We start from the raw sequence: 19,858 nt of genomic DNA, 5'->3' as shown, positions 1-19,858 counted from the left end.
TAAGGTTGCTGTAGTGTAGCTGTCATTAGGAGGTATATTTTGGCTCTTTCTGGTGCTTTATTTTGTTGATACTGGCTTTCTGACTGAAATTTATTTTAAAAAATTTGTAGTCCACTGGGTTTATTTGTCCTATTTGCTGTCCAGCTGCCTTCACAGTAGGTACCAAGAATGAGCAGACAAGAACACTGGAGAGCAGAACCAATCCTTTTAGCTAGAGCCCAAACTAAATTGGTTAAAACAACCAGGTATTTGTGGCCAAGTGTTTCCTTTCATCTGCTACCTGGTGTTACAAAAGCTGGAGAAAAACAAATCTTGTTAAGACTTCAACCAAGACCCCTCTTAGTGAGGAAACACCACCTGAAAAATAATCTTCTGTTACTAGTTGTAGAGATAGGCCTAAGCAGCCTGCTTAGGAGCTGGAGTGTTTCCAGAGACAAAACTTGCTTAAATGTTGGGCATAGCATGGCTCTAGAAAAGCTCAAGTCCCCATAGTGCACTTTAAACACAGTGCCTTGGGGTATCCCAGACCTTCAGTTTGCGTGGCTACTAACAGAAGAGTGCCACAGCTTTAGCAGGCATGTAATGCATTTAATACTACTGTAGACTGTTAACAGGTTTATACCTGTTAACCAGGGTCTTCTTGAGTTAGAGGTCTTGTCCAGAAGCTGTGCAATATTAATGCTAGGGTTGTGATGAATGGTGTTGGAGGGAGAAGGGCATTTGCAAATACAGAATTTAACCCTGTTTTTAAGGAGGATGGCTGCTGGCTTTTCCATTTGGAGGCCTTATTGGTTGGATCATGTGGGAAGTGAAAAGAGTGTTGGATTCACAGGAAGTGAATCTGGTGACATCTAGGTCATGATTTAATTAATTATATGTAATTCATGCCAGAGAGGGTGTCCTGGTTGGCTGATCTTTATCTCCTAAATTATAATTTAGTACAATGCCAGATTAAGTCCTGATAAACTTGTACTATCAGTTGTTTAATGAATAAAAGGTTTGTTGTTTTTTTTCTTAGGTCAAGATGGTGTTACTGTAACACAGTGGCTGTTTGTATCTTATTTTTCCCTTTTTTTGTTTAAAGCAGAAATTGGGCACTGAGGCTAATAGGAGGTAGAGAAAATGCAGTAACTTTGTCTCCTGATGGTACCTCTCAGACTTCAACATGTTTCTCTTTGGGAAAAAATATTCTAATGGGTTTAATTTTAACTTGATCAAATACAAAATAAAAAACTTGGTTTTTTTAAATTTGGGCCCAAAAAAGTTCAAAAGGACATTTTATATATGGAGTTTATCCCAGTTTTAAATTTATTCAGTGCACTGGTTTCTGGGTGAGAATTAAAGGGCTGAAAAACGTCTGGCAGGCAACTGATACACTATATAGCCAGTTTATTTTGTTTTTCAGGGCAGTATGACTGCAATGACTGTGTTTTTTCCTTTGGATACAGCTAGGCTTAGACTTCAGGGTAAGTGTTAAACTCTAGTTTCTTTGTACAATGATGTTTCTGTTCATCTTGTCCTGGGTGGTTGTAGGGGACGTGTCTTGCATGAACAGGAATCTTGACCTGTGTAACGCTAACACCATTTAATCACTAACATGATTTTTCCTGGTGAAGGTAATTCTCCCTTTGGAAAGTATTGGGCAACCTTTTAATTAGCTGAAAAAGCTGTGTGATGTGTGGCCAGTTATGGCTTTTAAATGATTGTCTAAGACCAAAAAGAAGAATAAAGATGGGAGGTTACAGAGGATTACATTTGTGTGTTTCTGCTTTTGGCTGCTGAGGACACTTCAAAACGTGGGGGCAGTATAATGAGAAACTAGTCTAGAGTTATTCCTGAGAGTGGTTTAAAGGGAAAAGTCAGGTTTAGAACTGGGAATAGGAATGTCCACTTTGTTGTTCTAATGCTCTATCACCGAGTTAAAACTCCCAGAATCATCAAGCATTTTAGCACTGTGACTAAAGCACATCAGCTGTTGAACAGCTTTCAGTGGAGGAAGATAAAGTGTTCTGTGAGGGTCTGGTTAGTGGTGGTAGTCTGGAGTCCAAGGTACAATTTTGAGAGCATCTAGGCAGGCCCAATTCTAGTCTCTTACCTAAGGTGAACCAACCTTCAGTTCATGTCACAACTGTTGGGTTGGGAGTTGGTAATTGCAGATACTCTGCTGCCCAACAGAACCTGCTAATCTGAGGCAGAATGAAAAAAATTGCCTTACCTAGCAAATGAAAATAAGGATATGCTTTTTTGGAATTGCTGCAGAAGTAGGGAATGTCTGTCTTCTGTGATGAAGAGGAAATGTGCTTTTCTGGAGTATGTTCAGAGTAGGAAGAACTCTTTAGTTCAAAATGAGTGCTAAACATGAGAATAATCTAAAAAGTTTGATTCTTCTGTTTTCCAGTTGATGAGAAGCGGAAATCTAAGACAACACCAGCAGTCCTTTTGGAAATAATCAAAGAAGAAGGCCTGTGAGTAGATATTAATTTTCCTCATCTTCATGTAGGCAAGCTTTAAAACTAATGTGAATTTGCTGTTAGAGTTGAGTAGCTAGTCCATGTGAACTGATTTTTTACTTTTTAATTAAAATGTCTTCATATAAGTGTGATATGATCTACATAATCTTATATGTTCATCTTGAGCTAATTCAAAGTAACTTTCTCAAGCACCTTATGCAATCAAACTGTTCAGTGATGTAACTATACCTCCATTAGGGAGGCAGCTGTGCCTCCTCAGAAATGCCGGTTTGTAGGCAAACGTACCTTCCTGTACCTGATAAACCAGCTTTGTCTGCCTGGATTCTTGGGTGTGTCCATTTCTCATAACCAAGACGAAACTCTTGGGCAGCTGAGCCACTTTCAACAGGAGAATTGAAACATGGTTGTCACAGTTTGACTTAGGTCCGACAACAATGCTCTCGATCCCCCCTCCCCCCAACCCAGGTAGGGAAGGAGAGAGAGAAAAAGAGAGAGACTTGGCTGGATTGAGAACTAAACTACACAGCTTTAATTAAAACACTAATGAATCATGCAAGAAAATATATACAATTATATACAGATATATATATTCAGGTATGGGCAAAAACCTCTCGCCTCCCCCCACCCCAGCAACTCCCACAGCACTTCCCTGAACTGGGAAGAGTCCTGAGGAATCCCGGAGCTGCTGCTGGAGAGAGAGACTTATGGGGGTCAGGAGAGCTCAATCCTAAGGGTCGACGGTGATGGATGAACAGAGTCCTCCCTGGACGCCGGCCATGGACGGAAGAGAAGGGGGAAGAAGAAGGAAGGAAGTTGTCTTCAGTGATCTCTGACCTTCCTTTGAGCTTACGTAGATATATGGAATGGAATATCTTTGGCCAATTTTGCTGTCCGTCTAACTGAGCTTCCTATGGGGGGGGTCACAGATCTCCCCGTAGTGTCCGAGCCGGCAGAGTGCAGGTGCGGCCTTGAAGCCTCAGTAGTTAGAAAAACATTCCAGTGTCTTATCAGCCTAGCAGAACACACTGTTGCTAGTTACAAGAAAACTTACTGAAGGAAAAAAAAATCAGCAAAAAGAAAAATTGGCTTCATCCTGGCTCAAACCAGGACAGTGGTTCCCAGTTGGAAGGTTGTTTTCCTCCTAAGTGTTTGGAGGTAAACATGTGACTCCTGATGCTTGTGAAACAGAAGATCTAACTAGCTATAAGCTATTAACTTTCAGCACTGCTTATTTGCCACGCAGGCTGAGCTGGTTGGGAAAAAGTTGTATGAGTGTCCTTGTTACAAGTTTCTATCCCTGAAACACTTACTGACATTACAGGACATTAAAGTTGACAAAAGTTTAGCTTGGCCAATGATGTTTTGCCAGTTACATGCATGAGTACTTCTCAGTCAGTTGGTGATATCTTTTGTTGATGTTCTTACGTTACATTTGTTTCATGGAAGTGTCAAAAAAAGGAAAAAGAAAGTAAAAAAGAAAAGAGGTTAAATGAAAAGGAGAGCCTGCAAAAGTGGTCATCCTTCTTTTCCTGTGAAGCAGAAAGATCCCTAATTCTGGCAAGAGTTAAACATATTTTCTTCCAAAGGTATTGGCAAGGTCTGGCTAAGCAGTGATGCTAGTTTTAGAGGTGTGTCTGGAATTAAAAACAACCAACAAAACCCCACAAGAAATCTGAAATCCGTGATGTGAGGTCATAAACACCTAATTCGTATAAATTTGTGGAGTCTTGTCTCATATTATGCTTTTGTGAGACTGCTTTTCTCATCTAGATGTAACATAAAGCAAATAGATTTAGCTACTGTACTTTCTACAGAAGGTTTATCAATCAGCTTTGCTTTCTTCCCTGCACTTTCATCCTTTTCTAGGTGATATGAAAAATGTTCACTGGCATGCACTAAGTTCTCAAGGTTGCAGTTTGGAACACAAAGTTTGGTTTTATTTGTGTGCAGGAGGATTTGTATGTGAGTAATAGATGTGAGCACTGACAACATAAGTAATTAAAGTAAACTCATGGTTTTTGTCATAGTTTCATGCTTCGTACTGTACGATGTTTCCTCTAAGAATTTCTGATTATTTTCAATAAATCAAGCAAAACCAAATTCTCCAGAGGATGTTTCTTCCATTTTTTTTATTTTTATTTTTTTTTCCCCAAAACCAGTTTTAATTCTACTTGTGATTCACTGTGTAGTCAGCTAATTTGTAATTGTAACTGTTTTGTTAGCTAAGCCTGTAACGTCAGAAACAGTCTGAAGAATGTGATGTATTCTCAGCTACGTGGCAGGGAGAAGCATTTGTTGCATCTAGGATGAAAACATAGCATTTACATTGTAAGAACAGTCAGATGCTGCATTTACCAGCCTTGCATCTTTTGTTGGTCTCTTCTTGGGAATCCTTGTGTTATGTATGTTCCAAATACACTAATATTAAGAGCCTGCATGATTATTGCTGGTCTCTGAGGAGTTTTCTGACACTCTTAAGGTGATACCAGTTCTCTACCTGGCCTGTGCAGCTTCAGTGAAGGTGCATATAACTATCTTTATTGGATGTATTTTAGAACATACTGGGGATGTACAGCAGTTGTTGAGGTGTCCCTGTTTTACAGGCTCATCAGGCTTGTCAGAGAAGGAAGCTCAGTTAGTCAGTTATTATGAAATAATTTCTAAGTCATGATAGATTGAGATGATACACAAACAATTACAATTATTCACAACACCTATGAAATAAGAGAGCTGTGAAATTAGAGGGGGTTATTCAGGTTTTCATCTGTGATTAAGCTAGTTAACTTGAAATAGGTAATGTCTTTTTCTCACTTACCAGATGGACTTGCTATTGGCTTTATTGCTAGGCAATAAAAAAAGAAATTCCTCCCACCTGTATATCTTATGCCCCAGGTTGCATCCTTTTGAAGGCTCTCCTTGGTGTAGCATATTAATATCTGTAACTAGTCTTCCATCTTTAAATTTTATGTGAGAATCCAGACAGATCTATTTTTTCTTCCTTATTCTAGGTGGAATTTTTTAAAATATTATTGTTTCATATTGAAGAAGTAGCTGGAAAGAAAAGTGGGACAACTGTGTTAAGCTTTGTGTCCTTGGAGATGGGAGCTTTTCTTTATTGGGGTTTTATCTTTTGTATTTAACTTACAAATCTATTTCTCAACAAAGATGGGAATTCTGCCCATGCCTTAGTATGTCTTGAGTATATGGTTTGAGCTGACCATATTGGTCTGTATGTTAACACACATGCTTCAAACATATATTTATCCCCTAAATGTTTGTAGTTCACCACTGGCTGTTAGTAGAGAGCAATTATAGTGGTAATACTCTCAGACTGAATAAGCCCCAAGCTTCTCACTGTAAATATATTGTCCCTCTGCATCTCCTTTTCAGTGGGGTTATTCCTGATTACTATACTTTATAAATGCATAATTTTTAAAATTATATAATCAGGAGTTTAGTATGGTATGATTTTCTGCCATTAATGATAAAGACATACTTAATATTTTATCTCTGGGACCTCCCACCAACATGTAAAATCAACTAGATCACATTAATACTTTACTCATGCCTTACCATTATTTTTTCCTCTCCATTAGGTTGGCACCGTATCGAGGATGGTTTCCTGTTATCTCCAGCCTTTGTTGCTCCAATTTTGTTTATTTTTATACATTTAATAGTCTTAAAACTCTCTGGGTCAAAGGTCAGCAATCAACCACTGGAAAAGACTTGGTTCTTGGGGTTGTTGCAGGTAATACTTAAATCTCAATTGCATTAAAAAAGTATTTTTAGAATATTCTATCTAATATTTTTCTTGTCCATTGGAGGTCACACTGAGTACTCAACACCTCCGACTGTATGCAGACCTGCTTCGTTTGTGAATTCTGACATACAGCACAGTACTGTTGCAGTCTAGTATTTTTTTGTGTGTTTGGTGTGTTGTTCGCTATAGTATCTAAGCATCATCTTTTAGATGTTGAAGACAAGTGGCAGAGAGAGGTGATACAGGTTTTTTTCAGAGGGAAAGATATATGCCAATTCTGAAACATTTTTTATTAGGTTAAGTAAGAGCTTTTAATGTAAGAATTTGCGTGCCAGTTTTCAGACTTTTTGGATTGTCATCTGGAAGTGACAGTGAGTCCCTAGATATGTGCAAGTATAGTGTGAGCTTTATGTTCTGTTTCATCCCTTCCTCTCATCTGAATACTACAGTGGCTTCTTTGAAGGGGGTGATGAGACTAGTGGCTTTTCTAGCTAATCCAATGTGAAAAATTATCACTGTGTGCCTATGTTTGCCTCTACTATTCTACAAGAACAATTGCTCATGCAACCACACCGAAACAAACTGGCTTTTAAAAATCTGAAAAAAAAAAAAGTCTGTGATTAATTGGGGGGAAGAAGGGAGAGCTGTTGTTTACTCTTTGCTAGTTGCTTGTACTTCCAATGTGTAGCACAATCAATGGCTGACTAGCTGGGAGAAAGTAAGGAAAGAAGTTCTTAAGTTGGCTTTATCACAGTGGGGAAGCTTTCTTGTAATTACATTGTGGAACAAAAACTAAGGTAATTAGGTTAATAGCTTGTCAGTTAAATTACTTCTTCACTGTCCATAGTTTAATGTCCTTATAAAGAAATAATACCTGATATAACTGAAAAATTCTACCTGGGTGTTTGCTACCCATCTCTTATTCCTCTTACTGCTAGCACATACAGATTGGAAAAATGTAATTTAAAAAAATTACCTTTCCAGCCTGGAAAAATAAAGTTTTATCTCTTTCAACTGACTGGGCAAAAAGATACAAGTATATTGTGCTCTGACCTGTTGTTCCATAATGTAATCACCTTGACTTTGTTTAAAAGAGATGAATCTGGCTTGTTTTTTCTAGTGCTTGATTTTGCTCAAAACTTTGAGTGCTGAGTGTAGTCCTTATGAAGGATACTGAGATATTTTTACATTCATCTTCTGCTTTTCCAAACCCTCCTAAAGGAAAATAAAAAGAACAGGCACAATGTAGGTTGTAAAGTTTCATCTTTTCATGATTGGTATACTGTTGATAGTGATGGACTGTTCATCTCAATATAATTGTATAATTCAGTGTGTCACTGAGACTCCGACCAAAGCAACCAGTGTAGAAGTAATTGCTAATTTCTGTGATGCAGAAAGATTAAGAGTATTTTGTACTCCAAATGAGGCGTAGTGTGCAGCAAAGGAACAAGTTCACTTCAGATCCCTTCAATGTGTTCATATTTGATGTGTTTTGTTGATTGGTGTTTGGTGGTTTTGTTTGTTACAGTTTTGGGGAGGAGCTGTTGTGGGAGGATACCTGAAGTACCTTATAATGAATTACCAGTTTACTTTGCCTTTATGCTGTGTTAACTTCCCCCCTTTTCTTACCAGTAACTTCAGTAGTGTGTGCATTTTGTTAAAGGGTATAAGATAACATTTAAAGTCTTCTGGTTCTGGCTGACTTTGTGCTCTTGTTTTGCTTTAGGTGTAGTAAACGTCCTGTTGACCACTCCTCTTTGGGTAGTGAACACGCGTCTGAAGCTGCAGGGAGCAAAATTTAGAAATGAAGACATTGTACCAACCAATTATAAAGGCATAATAGGTAAGCACCTGTTGTCTTCAACAAAGAGATGCATTCAATATATTGAGGACTCTGAAGTTTGAAGACTTTTATTCATGCAACCATTTTCACCCTGGAATCTCTTATTCTCCCCTTTCACTTTGCAGTCTTTGAGTTTTACTGGAAACTGGACTTTGCCATTTCTGATGGTAATTAAGAGTTTGTAGTATGCACATCTCTAACTAACATACCTGCCTTTGTAAAAGATACCTTATCATACAAATCCTGGAGTAGTAGAGAGCCCGGTGGGGTGGTAGCTGTGAGTCTTGAGTTTGAACAGACAATCTGCAAATTAAATTTCACTTATCGTACTCTCTTAATCAGCCACATGTTCAGGCTGTCTTCCTTTTAAAAATAAGTTTAAAAAATTGTTGCTTTCAAGAGGGTTTATAAGGCCTTAGTGGTGATTCTCACCTGGTACTAAAAACGGTGAGGTGTCTGTGCTGATGATAAGCCTTGTTTACATCAATGGTGGTGTGAACAAGAACCTGCTTGTTGCTGTTTTCTGTTAACTTTCAGATCTGAATGAAGATTTTAAAAGTCGCATAAAAGACTGCTGTAGATTTTTGTACATTTTGAATATTAGGCTTTAAGTGTAACTTTTCTCATCCTTCTATTGTCAGAATTTTGTACTCAAAATTTTAATATTTCCCCCCCCCTTCTTCTCAGATGCCTTCCATCAGATAATACGAGATGAAGGAGTCTTAGCTTTATGGAATGGTACTTTCCCCTCTTTGCTGTTGGTCTTCAATCCTGCCATACAGTTCATGTTTTATGAAGGCTTTAAACGGAAGCTTTTGAAAAAGCAGCTGCAAGTGAGTATGTTTTGAGGCCAGGTGATGATCATTCTCTGTTCTAAGACAGGTTCTTTGACATGTGCTACTGAAGCAAGGCCAGAAACGTAGGGTTTGCTTTTGGTTCTTGTTTCTTGATGTTTGGTTTTTGGTTTTTTTTTTCAACTGAGTATATCTTCTAAAAAAGATCCATAATTGTGAAGTAAGGCTTGAATCTTTCATGTCCCTAGGGAGGATATTCTTGTGATGAATTCCTCATCCTGTAAAAATAAAACTGCACCTCTTGTCCATGTTTGTTTAGATTAATTTCCTGGTCTTGATTTAAAGCAGATATTTCAATTCTGTGTTTTAAAAGTATGTGCATACAAACTGTTTTGAAGTCATGTCTCTACCCTTTCTCCAGTAAATCAAGTATATTGTGCCTTTGAAGTATCATATTTGTTTTGGACCCTGTCATTTTTAATAACACTTTTTTCCCCAAAGACCTCTATTTTTCAATATCCTTTTTCCAAGGATAGCCACTAGGATTGAACATGACATTGCAACCATATCTCCCTGATTCTCTAAATAGAGATAGAATAACTTTTCTGTCCCTGGTTTATAGTCCCCTTCTTTTTCTTTGTTCTTATCCTTTTTTTCTTTATATCAGGTATAGAATCTCATCTGAACTCATGTTACTTTTATATCCTAGCAAATTAAAAAGCATTTGTGTTATATTTTAGGATAATGTCATAACATGTTACATGTTTAAGCTGCAGTGTTTTGCTGGTAATTTGTGACTTTAGAATGCAATTGGCTGTATTAAAATGTTAGATCATAGCAATATGTTACAAAGCCTTCTTGGTTTTTCTTATGACACAGTGAAATTATCTTTGCATAAGATTTTACATCATAAATGAGGCTTGGGGTTTGGTTTTTTTTACTATCTTTCATTGATATTGCAGCTGTAGCTCTCTGTGCCTGATGGATCTATCCAGTTACATTATGGATAACAAACTGTGTGAGCTAAGAGCTGAACTTCCTTGTGCATTGTTATTTGGCTGTTGGCTAACTGCTGTATTTCTTGTGTTTCTTTTCAATTACTTTGTCCTAGTTTAAGTTGTCATGTTTTGTCCATGATCAGTGGAGAGGGAGAATACTGTTTCCCCCTAGCAGTCATCATTTTTAGCTTGGACAACTTTTTTTTCCCCAGTTTGATCTTTCTCTCACTGTGTTAAGTCTTTGACTTATCAAAGGTCTCCATGTGTGTGCATATTTCTGATTGCAATCAAATTATATTGCAAATTGGGTGCATGGGCACCTACTTCCTTTCAGTGATTAATTCACAGTTAGACTGAGATGCACTGTAATCAGCTTAGGCTATAACAATGTATTTGGTGAACCATGGGACAGTGAGGACTTCAGAGGAGAGGATGGACTTCCAGCGGGTGTTCCTAACTAATAAGTGTCATCAAGATTAAAGTTCTACTTGATAGTGTAGTGATTACATTTTGGGATTACAGGGTGCTGCTCAAGGGGTCTTTCCCTGTCACCTTTCCACAAGTGCTGTGTGACTTGTTAGTTTAAATATTTCAAAAGCCAAAAGGCTTTTGGATTGTTAGTATGTTTAAATGCTACTTCCCTTATCTTTTGTTACTGTCAGTGCTTTAAATTGTTGTACAGCTTTATCTCCACTGTGTTACAATAACCTAGATCTAGTAAGAAATGCAGAATCTTGTATGGAGGTGGAAGTTACAGATAAACTTTAGTTGTGGGAAAGTAAATTGCTTGAAATCTGTCTCTTTAAAATGAGAAAATCCAGAGACTTCATGAAATCTTTATGCTGAAGATACTCTGCTAACTCTGTAACAGGTACTAGTACACATAAGGGTGACTGACAGTTTTGCTACTTCTACATAGTAATATGTTCTTTATTTATTGAACAGCTCACATCTCTGGATGCTTTTGTCATTGGTGCAGTAGCCAAAGCAGTTGCCACCACCCTCACTTATCCTCTGCAGACAGTACAGTCAATTCTGCGGGTGAGTAATAATTTCGTTTCAGGGTAACTGCCTCTGATTTGTTCTGTATAATGCAAGCCTTGTTAATACGGCTTGTTTTTCTTTGTGTTGATGAACCCATTGTTTTGGGAGCTCCTTTTGCACAATGCAGGTCAATGCAGGTAAGGATGCTTCTCTCCTTTGATCTTGTACTGACAGATTCTGATAGAACTTAGTATGACTGACAACATAATGGTACTGTGGTACCATTAGGTACTGTGTCATACTGAAGCTGGTGCACCATGCTGCCTTTAGACACTACAAAAAACCATAGATTTACTTCTTCAAATAAATATAAATTATGTCAAGTGGGATATTAAAATTAAATCCTCAGAACCCTGTTTGTTTCCAGATTGATCTGGAGTAATAATAATAAAAAATTTCTATTCATAGATTCTGTTTTATTTAGATAATGTCCTGACCTTTTGAGTAGCCAGAATGTGATTCATCAGGGAAATCTGGGCTCCCTCATGAATAATATCTTCAGCCACTTGCCTGGTCTTGTTTGCTAATTGTAGTGCTAGTGGAAACACTATTTATTCTCACTTGCAGTTTGTGTATGATGGGTAATGCTGCTGCCTTCAGTATGTACCAATATTATAGTAATGTTGAAACAAAACAAAGCTGGGGATGGGGAAGAGACGTTACTATACATAAATAAACGTATTGTACTTTAATTTCTGTGCTTTTTAATCTGTTTCTGTAAGTTGTTTCATGGTATTGTTTTTGTAACAGCTAGATGTGAATAAATGTTTCCACATTTAATATAATGCTGTTTTCCTAAGTAAGGAGTGGTGAGACACTGGAACTGGTTTGCCCGGGGAGGTTGTGGAAGTCCCATCCCTGGAAGTGTTGAAGGCCAGGTTTGACAGGGTTTTGAGCAACCTGGTCTAGTGGGAGGTGTCCCTGCCCATGGCAGGGGGGGTTGGAATTAGATGAACTTTAAGGTCACTTCCAACTGAAACCATTCTATGACTCTATGAGAAGACCTAACTTGCATGTATGCTAAAGCCATTAAATGTGTTCTAAAACTTGTATAAATGTGGAGGATTAGTTGACTTATTGAACATGAGTCTTCCATAATAAGATATTACTTTTCAGTCTTGTCTGTAAGGGATTTTTTTGCTCTTAATTGTTAATCTGGAAACAGTGGGTTTTGTGCAAGCTTTGTAATTATTTTAGTTTTTTCTTCTCTCTAATTAGAGTGGGCTAAATGTATTTTGATTTTTTATGGCCTATACAAAGAAGTAAGCTATATGTCAAACCAACAAGGCTTGAATATATTTACTGTGTGGTTGCTGCAACCCTGAAGACTAGATAAAACATTGGTGTCTGCACATCTTTGCTTTGGCACCCTCACAGTGCACAAAATGGCATCTGCACTGTAGATCTGTCAGCCACATTGTCATTTTGTCAGCAGTCATCTTTTTCTAAAGTTTTCATAGCTTTTGATGATCAGCTGAGCAAGTGCCTCTATTTGATGTCTTATCCTATTTAACAGCCTGGAGGCATCTCGGCAGTTAAAGCAGTAATACAGACTTCTGTTACTGAAATGACAGATACTGAAAAACATTCAAGTAAATACAGCTTTATTTGGATAAGTTGCAACATCAGCCTGTTTTTAATTTGAGATGTGTTTTCTGCTGGTGTGAGGGAAAATTGGAAGGAAAGTTGGAGTGCTCTCTTTTAGCCTTTGCATTGCACAGCAGTGACTTTCATGGGACTCTATCTATGTCACAGCTTCAACCCTTATTCCTTTCCATGGTTGCTATAGAAATAGTTACAATCTTGTGATTATTACTTCATGTTTTGTCTGCCTCCTTTTGGTTTGATCAAAATTAATCTGTCTCTTGGTGACAGTGTCATTCTTTAAAAGAAGGGCAACTTAGGCAAGTTGTACTGCCAGCTTGATGTACTAACCAGCTGCTGCTTACTGCTTGCCACAGCTGAAGTCAGCTAGTTTCCTGCTGGCTTGCCTGAGCAGCAGAGGGTTGCCTTTCTGCCAGAGCCCAGCTAACCATCAGTGTCCTGGTGGTGGTGGGATTTTTCTCACAGTGGCCCACTGTGAGATAAATTGGGGCCTGTATGCTACTTCTGAATACCACTCCATCCTTCCCTGTGATGATGGGGAATACAAGGACCCTATCCCTAGTTCTGTAGTCACTAGAAGTGACTTTCCCTTTCTCCTGTGGAAGAATAATAGCCAGAACCCCTGAACACTGGTGAGAGCAGCAGAAACATGTGTTTGTGATATCTGTGCTGTCCAATTCAGACTTGCAGTACTTTGTTTCCTAACCTAAAGCTAGCATTCTTACATTTGATGAAGTTTTTGTCACACTCACTGTGATGTTAAAAAAAAAAAAGTTATGGATAAAGGTTTAGTATTTTCAGAAATAACATTCTGCATGAACTTTGCATAGTTGAGGAGTTTTTTGAAACTATTTCAGCAGATTTATGCGCAAGCTAATACAAGCTCAAGATAATTAATAAAAATTACCACATCAAAATTAAATTATGTCATCAAAGTAGAAGTTCAGGACTCTTCAACTTTAAAACTTTAGAAATTTACTATTGTTTAAAAGTTATTAGAGATCTTTGTAATGAAGTCTCTATACCTTTGCTTTAAACTTTTTGGCAAAACACTCTTGCTTCCATGTAAGAGTTATCCTGTCTTAATTGATAGGGGTAGGCAGCTTCCAGCCTTGCCCTTTTGGTATGTCTGTTTTGCTTTTCAGTCACTAGAAATACATGGCACTGGTGTTACTTGTTATGCAGTGAAACTGTTCTTTAGCTTGTGTGTTGGTAAACAGTGGATAAATGAAATTTGTCTCTGGAGAAATACCAATACTGTTAATGTTCTTAGTGATCATGGGTGAAAAAGTTCTCTTTAAAACTCAAGCCTCTTGTCTCTAGTGTAGAGAATGCTAGTCCCTTTGGGAGATCTGCAGTTATTGCTGAAGTATTGTCATCCTAGGGAAAAATGAATTATTTTCCCCCCTTGATGAGTCTTTGTAGTACAAAAATATTCTGAGGATAAAAGAAAGAATGAAGCACCTAATCCTGGTGTAGTTTGGAAGCCTGAGTAACCTAGGCACCACTGGCATTGTAACTAGTTAGCAATTTTTTTGGGATGTGTCTGAGTCTTTGGCAGCAATCCTTAATGTTGATTTATCATTATCAAATGAGTTAGTTGCTGATGAGAAGACTGTGGATTGTGAACACCTATTTTCTAATAGAGAGGTTTCCAATAGTGTTCTGTTGCTAATGTTTCCAGCTGAGTTCTTAAGGCATATAGCAAAGGCACCTGTGTCATCCTGACATTTTCTTATAATTTCTGAACTGCCTAAATCTGCTTGTGTATTCTACCTACTGTCAACCATAATTTCTTGTGCCTAAGAAGCAGCAGTTGCCTGAGTAAGTTCTGGGAGAAACTCTTCCACGGACAGTTGTTCAAGTTCACTTTTCTTAGCACAGAAACATAATACAGGCTTCAAAAGCTATTTGGCTATGTTGTTATAGTAGAAAGTGTGGCAACAGTTGTATATTAATAATTCATAGTTACAAGTTGCTGACAGTACTGTTAACCTGTATCAAATAAGAATATCAATTAATGCTAGAAAGGAGCTGCTGAAATTGCAGCAGCAATTGAGACATGAAATTACAGCAGCAGCTATCATACTTACTGAAAAACAATTGGGGATAAGCAAATGCAGTAAGAGAGTATTGTTTAGAGCAGGTAGGTGGATCAAACAATTGTAGAACTGCTTCCACAGCAGTTCACATGTGAAGAAGGCTTTGCTCCAAGACGGTTGCTGGCCAGATAAATTTTTCATTCAGCTGTGCAATCTCAATGTAATAATGGTTTGCAGATGTATGAGGCTTTGAATCTTTATTAAATGAAAGCTGAACAAGCCAGAAAGAACTTGCTTTGAATGTCATATTCCTACTAATACTCTGCAAATTACACTTTTATCATCTTGAAAACTGTTTCCTCCAGAGCAACAGATGGAGAGCAAGTATGGCCATGTGTAATACTTTCTTAGAATCCATCTTAAACCCCAAACAAATTATTCTGATGCATACCATTTTAGTGCTTGTTGTGTAAAGTTCAATAGAGTGAGCGTTTGCTTCAGTTCCTCACTGATAGCTAGTATAACCTGGAAAAATGTTAAAAGAGGTTTAAGATAGTCTTTCCAGATTTCATTCATGTGTTGTGGTCTCTGCCTAAGACCAAGAGGAAATAGCACAGCAAAAAGGTCTCTTTTTTTTTTCAGTTTGGACGCCACAGGTTGAACCCAGAGAACCGGACACTAGGCAGTCTTAGAAATGTTCTTTACCTTCTTCAGCAGAGAGTGAGGTGAGATTTCAATATTCTTTTAATCTAACATGATACAGAAGACTTGGGTATGACTAATGTGTTGAAAATGTTGCTGGATCTGACTTCTGTTTCTTTTTGCCTCCCTTAAACTTGACGTTTGGGTCAACTTGTTTTTTGTAATATATTGCAGAATAAGTGCACAAAGCTAAATTACCCTAAGTACCTGTATAGTAAGAGGTATAAAGGATATCTGTGGATATTGATTAATTCACCCCTCTTCTTGAATAGTAGCAGGTTTCTTGCACAAAAAGCTTAATTTACTGGATAATTTTCTCTTTAAAATATTATTAAACATAGCTGGCACTCAAGTGATCCAGAAAAATTCTTACAGTTGTCCTTAACTTTTGATGTTCTTTGTAGTGTACTGATCTACTTACAGAAGACCATTCATACTTGTTTCCTTTTTTGCTTTTGTTTTCTTTTTTCCTTCTTAGGCGTTTTGGATTAATGGGACTCTACAAAGGCCTTGAAGCAAAGCTCTTGCAGACAGTCCTTACTGCTGCTCTTATGTTTCTAGTGTATGAGAAGCTGACTGCTGCAACCTTCACAGTCATGGGATTAAAGCATTCGCGCAGACATTGAAAAAGGAACCTATGCCAAAGATTATGGGGTCTAGAAAAGACGTTCCATTTCTGAGACCAGACTGGGTAACAAAGGGTCCTCATTTTCTCTGTTCCCCTTTCCTTTTAGCCACCTTCATTTCCATTATTTGGGGAAATTTGGAATATACACTCTTGGACCTGTTGCCATGAATTCAGGAATAGCCATTCCCTACTCTTCTGTGGACACACAGTGTTAAGAAACAAAGCAGAGACCTTATTTAAGCACTTGGCATGAAATGTTAACTACAGTATGATTTTGTTGACCTTCTTTGCAAGAATGAGTATTTCTTTCTATACTTTCTTGTTTTCCCTCAAATCATCCTCAACTTTCTTCTATCTTTAGCTTCTGTCAGCAGCTGGTGGGGCAGATTTTCTTATTGTCCTTGACCTGTGTTTATGTCACTTTGTATTCAGTTCATTAAAGTAATTAATAAAGAACAAGAGTTTTGACATAATTTTCTTTTAACTTCAAGTATGTTTGTGGCACAGAATGATAAGCTATTGCCCCAAATATCTGCTGGTGAGATTTCTGAGCTTCTGGAATCTACATTACACATCAGTAGGCCTGCTGCCTTCTTGAATCCACTTACTTTGAATCTTGAACATTTTGAATGCAGACACTGGCTAGACAGGAGAAATGTAACCTTTCACTTTTTTCAGGCTGAGTACCTCAAGCAGCTTCAAGAAAAAAGTGCGCTTGCTACACAGAAATACAGGAAGTTTAGTAAGCTGGTTACTTGTGAGAATATGTAAATTCATGTGATGTTCTCATGCAGGCAGGGAGCACTCCCCTAGGCTTCAGAAGTGGTATGTACTCTTAAAAATGTCCTTTAATTATTTTTCCACTCATCTTTCCAGACACTTTCCTGATTATAAAGCATAAAGGTCATAACTGTCATCCCAGTTAATGTAAGTTTTTTACCTGGTGGTGCATGTACCCATTCAAGCCGTGAGCAGCCATGTACTTCATCTTGAAGTGAAAAACAGACCTCCTTTCTCTTAAAAAAAAATAAAAAATTAAATACTGATTGTGAGGGAAGAAAGAAGGGAAAGATGATTATGAAGGACGGCAGCAAAGAGGCTCGTCTGTCTTAGCCAGATTCCATCATGGATAATTTTGTCCTTGCCTCAATTTATAAGATTTAAATTTAATCTTGTCTTGTTCTTTCTTTTGCCTGTCCCATGTTTTGACTGAAGCTAGAAAACCCCTAAGGTACCTTAGAGATCAAGAAGCAAGTGGCTCCTCTGGGGTCTGTGATGTTTGGAATGAATTCTGCTCCTATTTGTATTCCAGACCATGCAAGTCATCATTACATAGATTGTTTGCTTGTATACATAATAGTAGAACAGAATTTAACGCATATTAGCTTCTTTTAATGTTACTCACTAAACCTTAGGTTAGAGGTTGAGACCTGGCAGGGTATAACATACTCTGTCCTAAATGACATTGAATTGCTGAATGTCAGTAAGTGTCAGGATCTGCTGCAGAGCTGGTTGTACTTTGCTGGAAGAGCTGCACCAAAGACAATGCTTAAAACCTGAAATCTGGCACTTGCCCTGTGTGGTAGGAAAACCGAGATTTACCTCAAATCTGTCCAAGAGGAATAGAGTGTGCTGTGCTGCAAAGCTTCTCGTACAGATTAATCCTTCCATTATGCATCTTCTTACTCATCTGCTTAGGAAGGAAAAAGGGAGTGCTGACTGTGCTCCTGGCTGGCCTTTTGTAGCAAAGGCAGGCAAACACATCCAGATAAAAACAGGCAAACCTTCAAGACGGGGATATTCCTGCATGGGTGTCCGCTGAAAGACGTAATTATTGCCATTGATGGAATTATCACCCAGGAAAAAACATTTCTCAACTGATGCACATAGGGCAGGAGAGTACAGAGCCGTGGGAGAGCAGGAGCTCTTTAGGAGGCCAGCAGTGCTTGTGTCTGTGGTTGGGTTTTATGTCTTTTTTTTTTTTTTTTTTTAATCAATATAATTTAAAGCACAATTTTAGATGATATCTAAACCAGTTGGTTTTATATACTTTTTAATCGCCTAATCTAAAAGACTGAGTTCTGTGTCTGCAAAGGCTTTTTCACAGGAGAGAGCAGATGGTCTTTGCATACAGACCCCACTCTGCTTCTTGCAGTTGCTGTTTCTTGCAGCACAGACCTCTTGCTTTCAGGGCATCATCTGATGGCATATCCTACAGACACATCATCAAAGTGAGTTTTCATGGTACAGAGGGGAGTCAGGTCCATAAAGCTGTACATGACTGCACAATCTGCATGAGGCTGCTCATGCAGATCCACTGTAGATCCAGTGTATAAATTCACCAGTGTGTAATATCAGGGTCTCATTTACTTCATAGTCATAGAATCATGGAATCATAGAAGCCTAGGGGTTGGAAGGGACCTCGAAAGATCATTTAGTCCAACCCCCCTGTCAGAGCAGGGTCACCTAGAGTACATCACACAGGAACGCATCCAGGTGGGTTTTGAATGTCTCCAGTGAAGGAGACTCCACAACCTCCCTGGGCAGCCTGTTCCAGGGCTCTGTCACTGGAACAGTAAAAAATTTTTTTCGGATATTCACCTTGAACCTCCTATGCTCCAATTTGCACCCATTCCCCCTTGTCCTATCACTGGTCATCACTGAGAAAAGCCTAACTCCATCTCCCTGACACTCACCCCTTACATATCTGTACACATTTATGAGGTCACCCCTCAGTCTCCTTTTCTCCCCCAAGCTAAAGAGACCCAGCTCCCTCAGCCTCTCCTCATAAGGGAGATGTTCTTTGTAGCTCTGCGCTGGACTCTTTCAGGCAGTTCCCTGTCCTTCTTGAACTGAGGAGCCCAGAATTGGACACAATACTCCAGATGCGGCCTCACCAATGCAGAATAGAGGGGAAGAAGAACCTCCCTTGACCTACTAACCACACCCTTTCTAACGCACCCCAGGATGCCATTGGCCTTCTTGGCCACAAGGGCACATTGCTGGCTCATGGTCATCTTCCTGTCTACCAGGACCCCCAGGTCCCTTTCTCCTACACTGCTTTCCAGCAGGTCAGCCCCCAACCTGTACTGGTACATGGTGTTTCTCTGCCCCAAATGCAGAACTCTACACTTCCCCTTGTTGAACTTCATTATGTTTCTCCCCGCCCACCTCCCCAGCCTGTCTAAGTCTCTCTGAATGGCAGCCCAGCCTCTGGTGTGTCTGCCACTCCTCCCAGCTTAGTGAATAATATCTATAGCTTAAAGATTTTGATGGCACTTGATAAAATAGTAAGGTTACTATTATAATTCGATTAACAATAGCAAAGAGCTCGTTTTCAACCAATGCTATACCATGCTATACCATGCTTGAAGATACCTGGTGCAGAATTAGTTAACTTCTCTGTTCTTCCTTTGGTTTGTGTTTGAAAGAAACAGACTCCAGAACCTTCTGGAAAACAGTAATTTCAAAGAGATATATCCACATTTCTCTTTGGCTAAGAACAGTTTTCTGCTGTTCATAGCAACATAGTTTATCTGCCTAAACACTGGGAGGACAGAGAAGCCACTTCAAGGTAAGAGGCAGAAGCTTGGGCAAAGATACATTTATTTCTACATCCTCTGCAACTGGGGAGGTACCAGTGCAGTCATTGTGGCAGTTCAAATCAGAAGGTTCAGTGAGACAGGTCTCTGCCCCTGTACCTAGGAGCAATGGAGTTGTACACATGATAAAAGGCAAGAACTATCTGTGAGAGGTTCCCAGGTGTCCATCTCCAGCATGTTAACAGATCCTGACATAGCACATGTGCAGTGGGCCTGGCTCACGGGGGTGCTATGGCAACACTAATGAACTACACAATTCACATCATCCCCTCAGCTGCACCAGCAGCCACAGTCTTAGTTTTTACAATCACTGGCTGAAAAATTGGGTGTATATTCTTTTAGAGCTAGAATGGTCTGGATAGGGTTTTT

General features: G+C 38.8%; 1 protein-coding gene across 1 annotated transcript; it reads left to right on the top strand.

Moving 5' to 3' along the window:
- Window positions 1–1,411: 1,411 nt before the first annotated feature.
- On the top strand, window positions 1,412–16,346 carry SLC25A17 (solute carrier family 25 (mitochondrial carrier; peroxisomal membrane protein, 34kDa), member 17). The gene is made up of 8 exons (XM_009996346.1): window positions 1,412–1,466; window positions 2,399–2,465; window positions 6,068–6,219; window positions 7,958–8,074; window positions 8,762–8,907; window positions 10,812–10,907; window positions 15,200–15,282; window positions 15,738–16,346. The coding sequence occupies exons 1-8, from the start codon at window positions 1,412–1,414 to the stop codon at window positions 15,883–15,885; spliced, it is 864 nt and encodes a 287-aa protein (XP_009994648.1). The 3' UTR covers window positions 15,886–16,346.
- The last annotated feature ends 3,512 nt before the right edge of the window (window positions 16,347–19,858 follow it).

The sequence above is a fragment of the Chaetura pelagica genome, unplaced genomic scaffold, assembly GCF_000747805.2.
Source record: "Chaetura pelagica isolate M959 unplaced genomic scaffold, ChaPel_1.0 scaffold414, whole genome shotgun sequence".
In the NCBI taxonomy this organism is placed as follows: Eukaryota; Metazoa; Chordata; class Aves; order Apodiformes; family Apodidae; genus Chaetura; species Chaetura pelagica.
Note: the sequence above shows the minus strand (reverse complement) of the source record. Positions and strands in the feature narration are given on the sequence as shown.

What these genes read in the sequence shown, in the direction of transcription:
- SLC25A17 (XM_009996346.1), top strand. Translation starts at nt 1,412, where the DNA reads ATGACTGCAATGACTGTGTTTTTTCCTTTGGATACAGCTAGGCTTAGA. An exon ending in TTTTGAAAAAGCAGCTGCAA is followed by an intron (nt 8,908 to 10,811) that starts GTGAGTATGTTT and finishes TTTATTGAACAG; the next exon opens with CTCACATCTCTGGATGCTTT. An exon ending in CAGTACAGTCAATTCTGCGG is followed by an intron (nt 10,908 to 15,199) that starts GTGAGTAATAAT and finishes TTTTTTTTTCAG; the next exon opens with TTTGGACGCCACAGGTTGAA.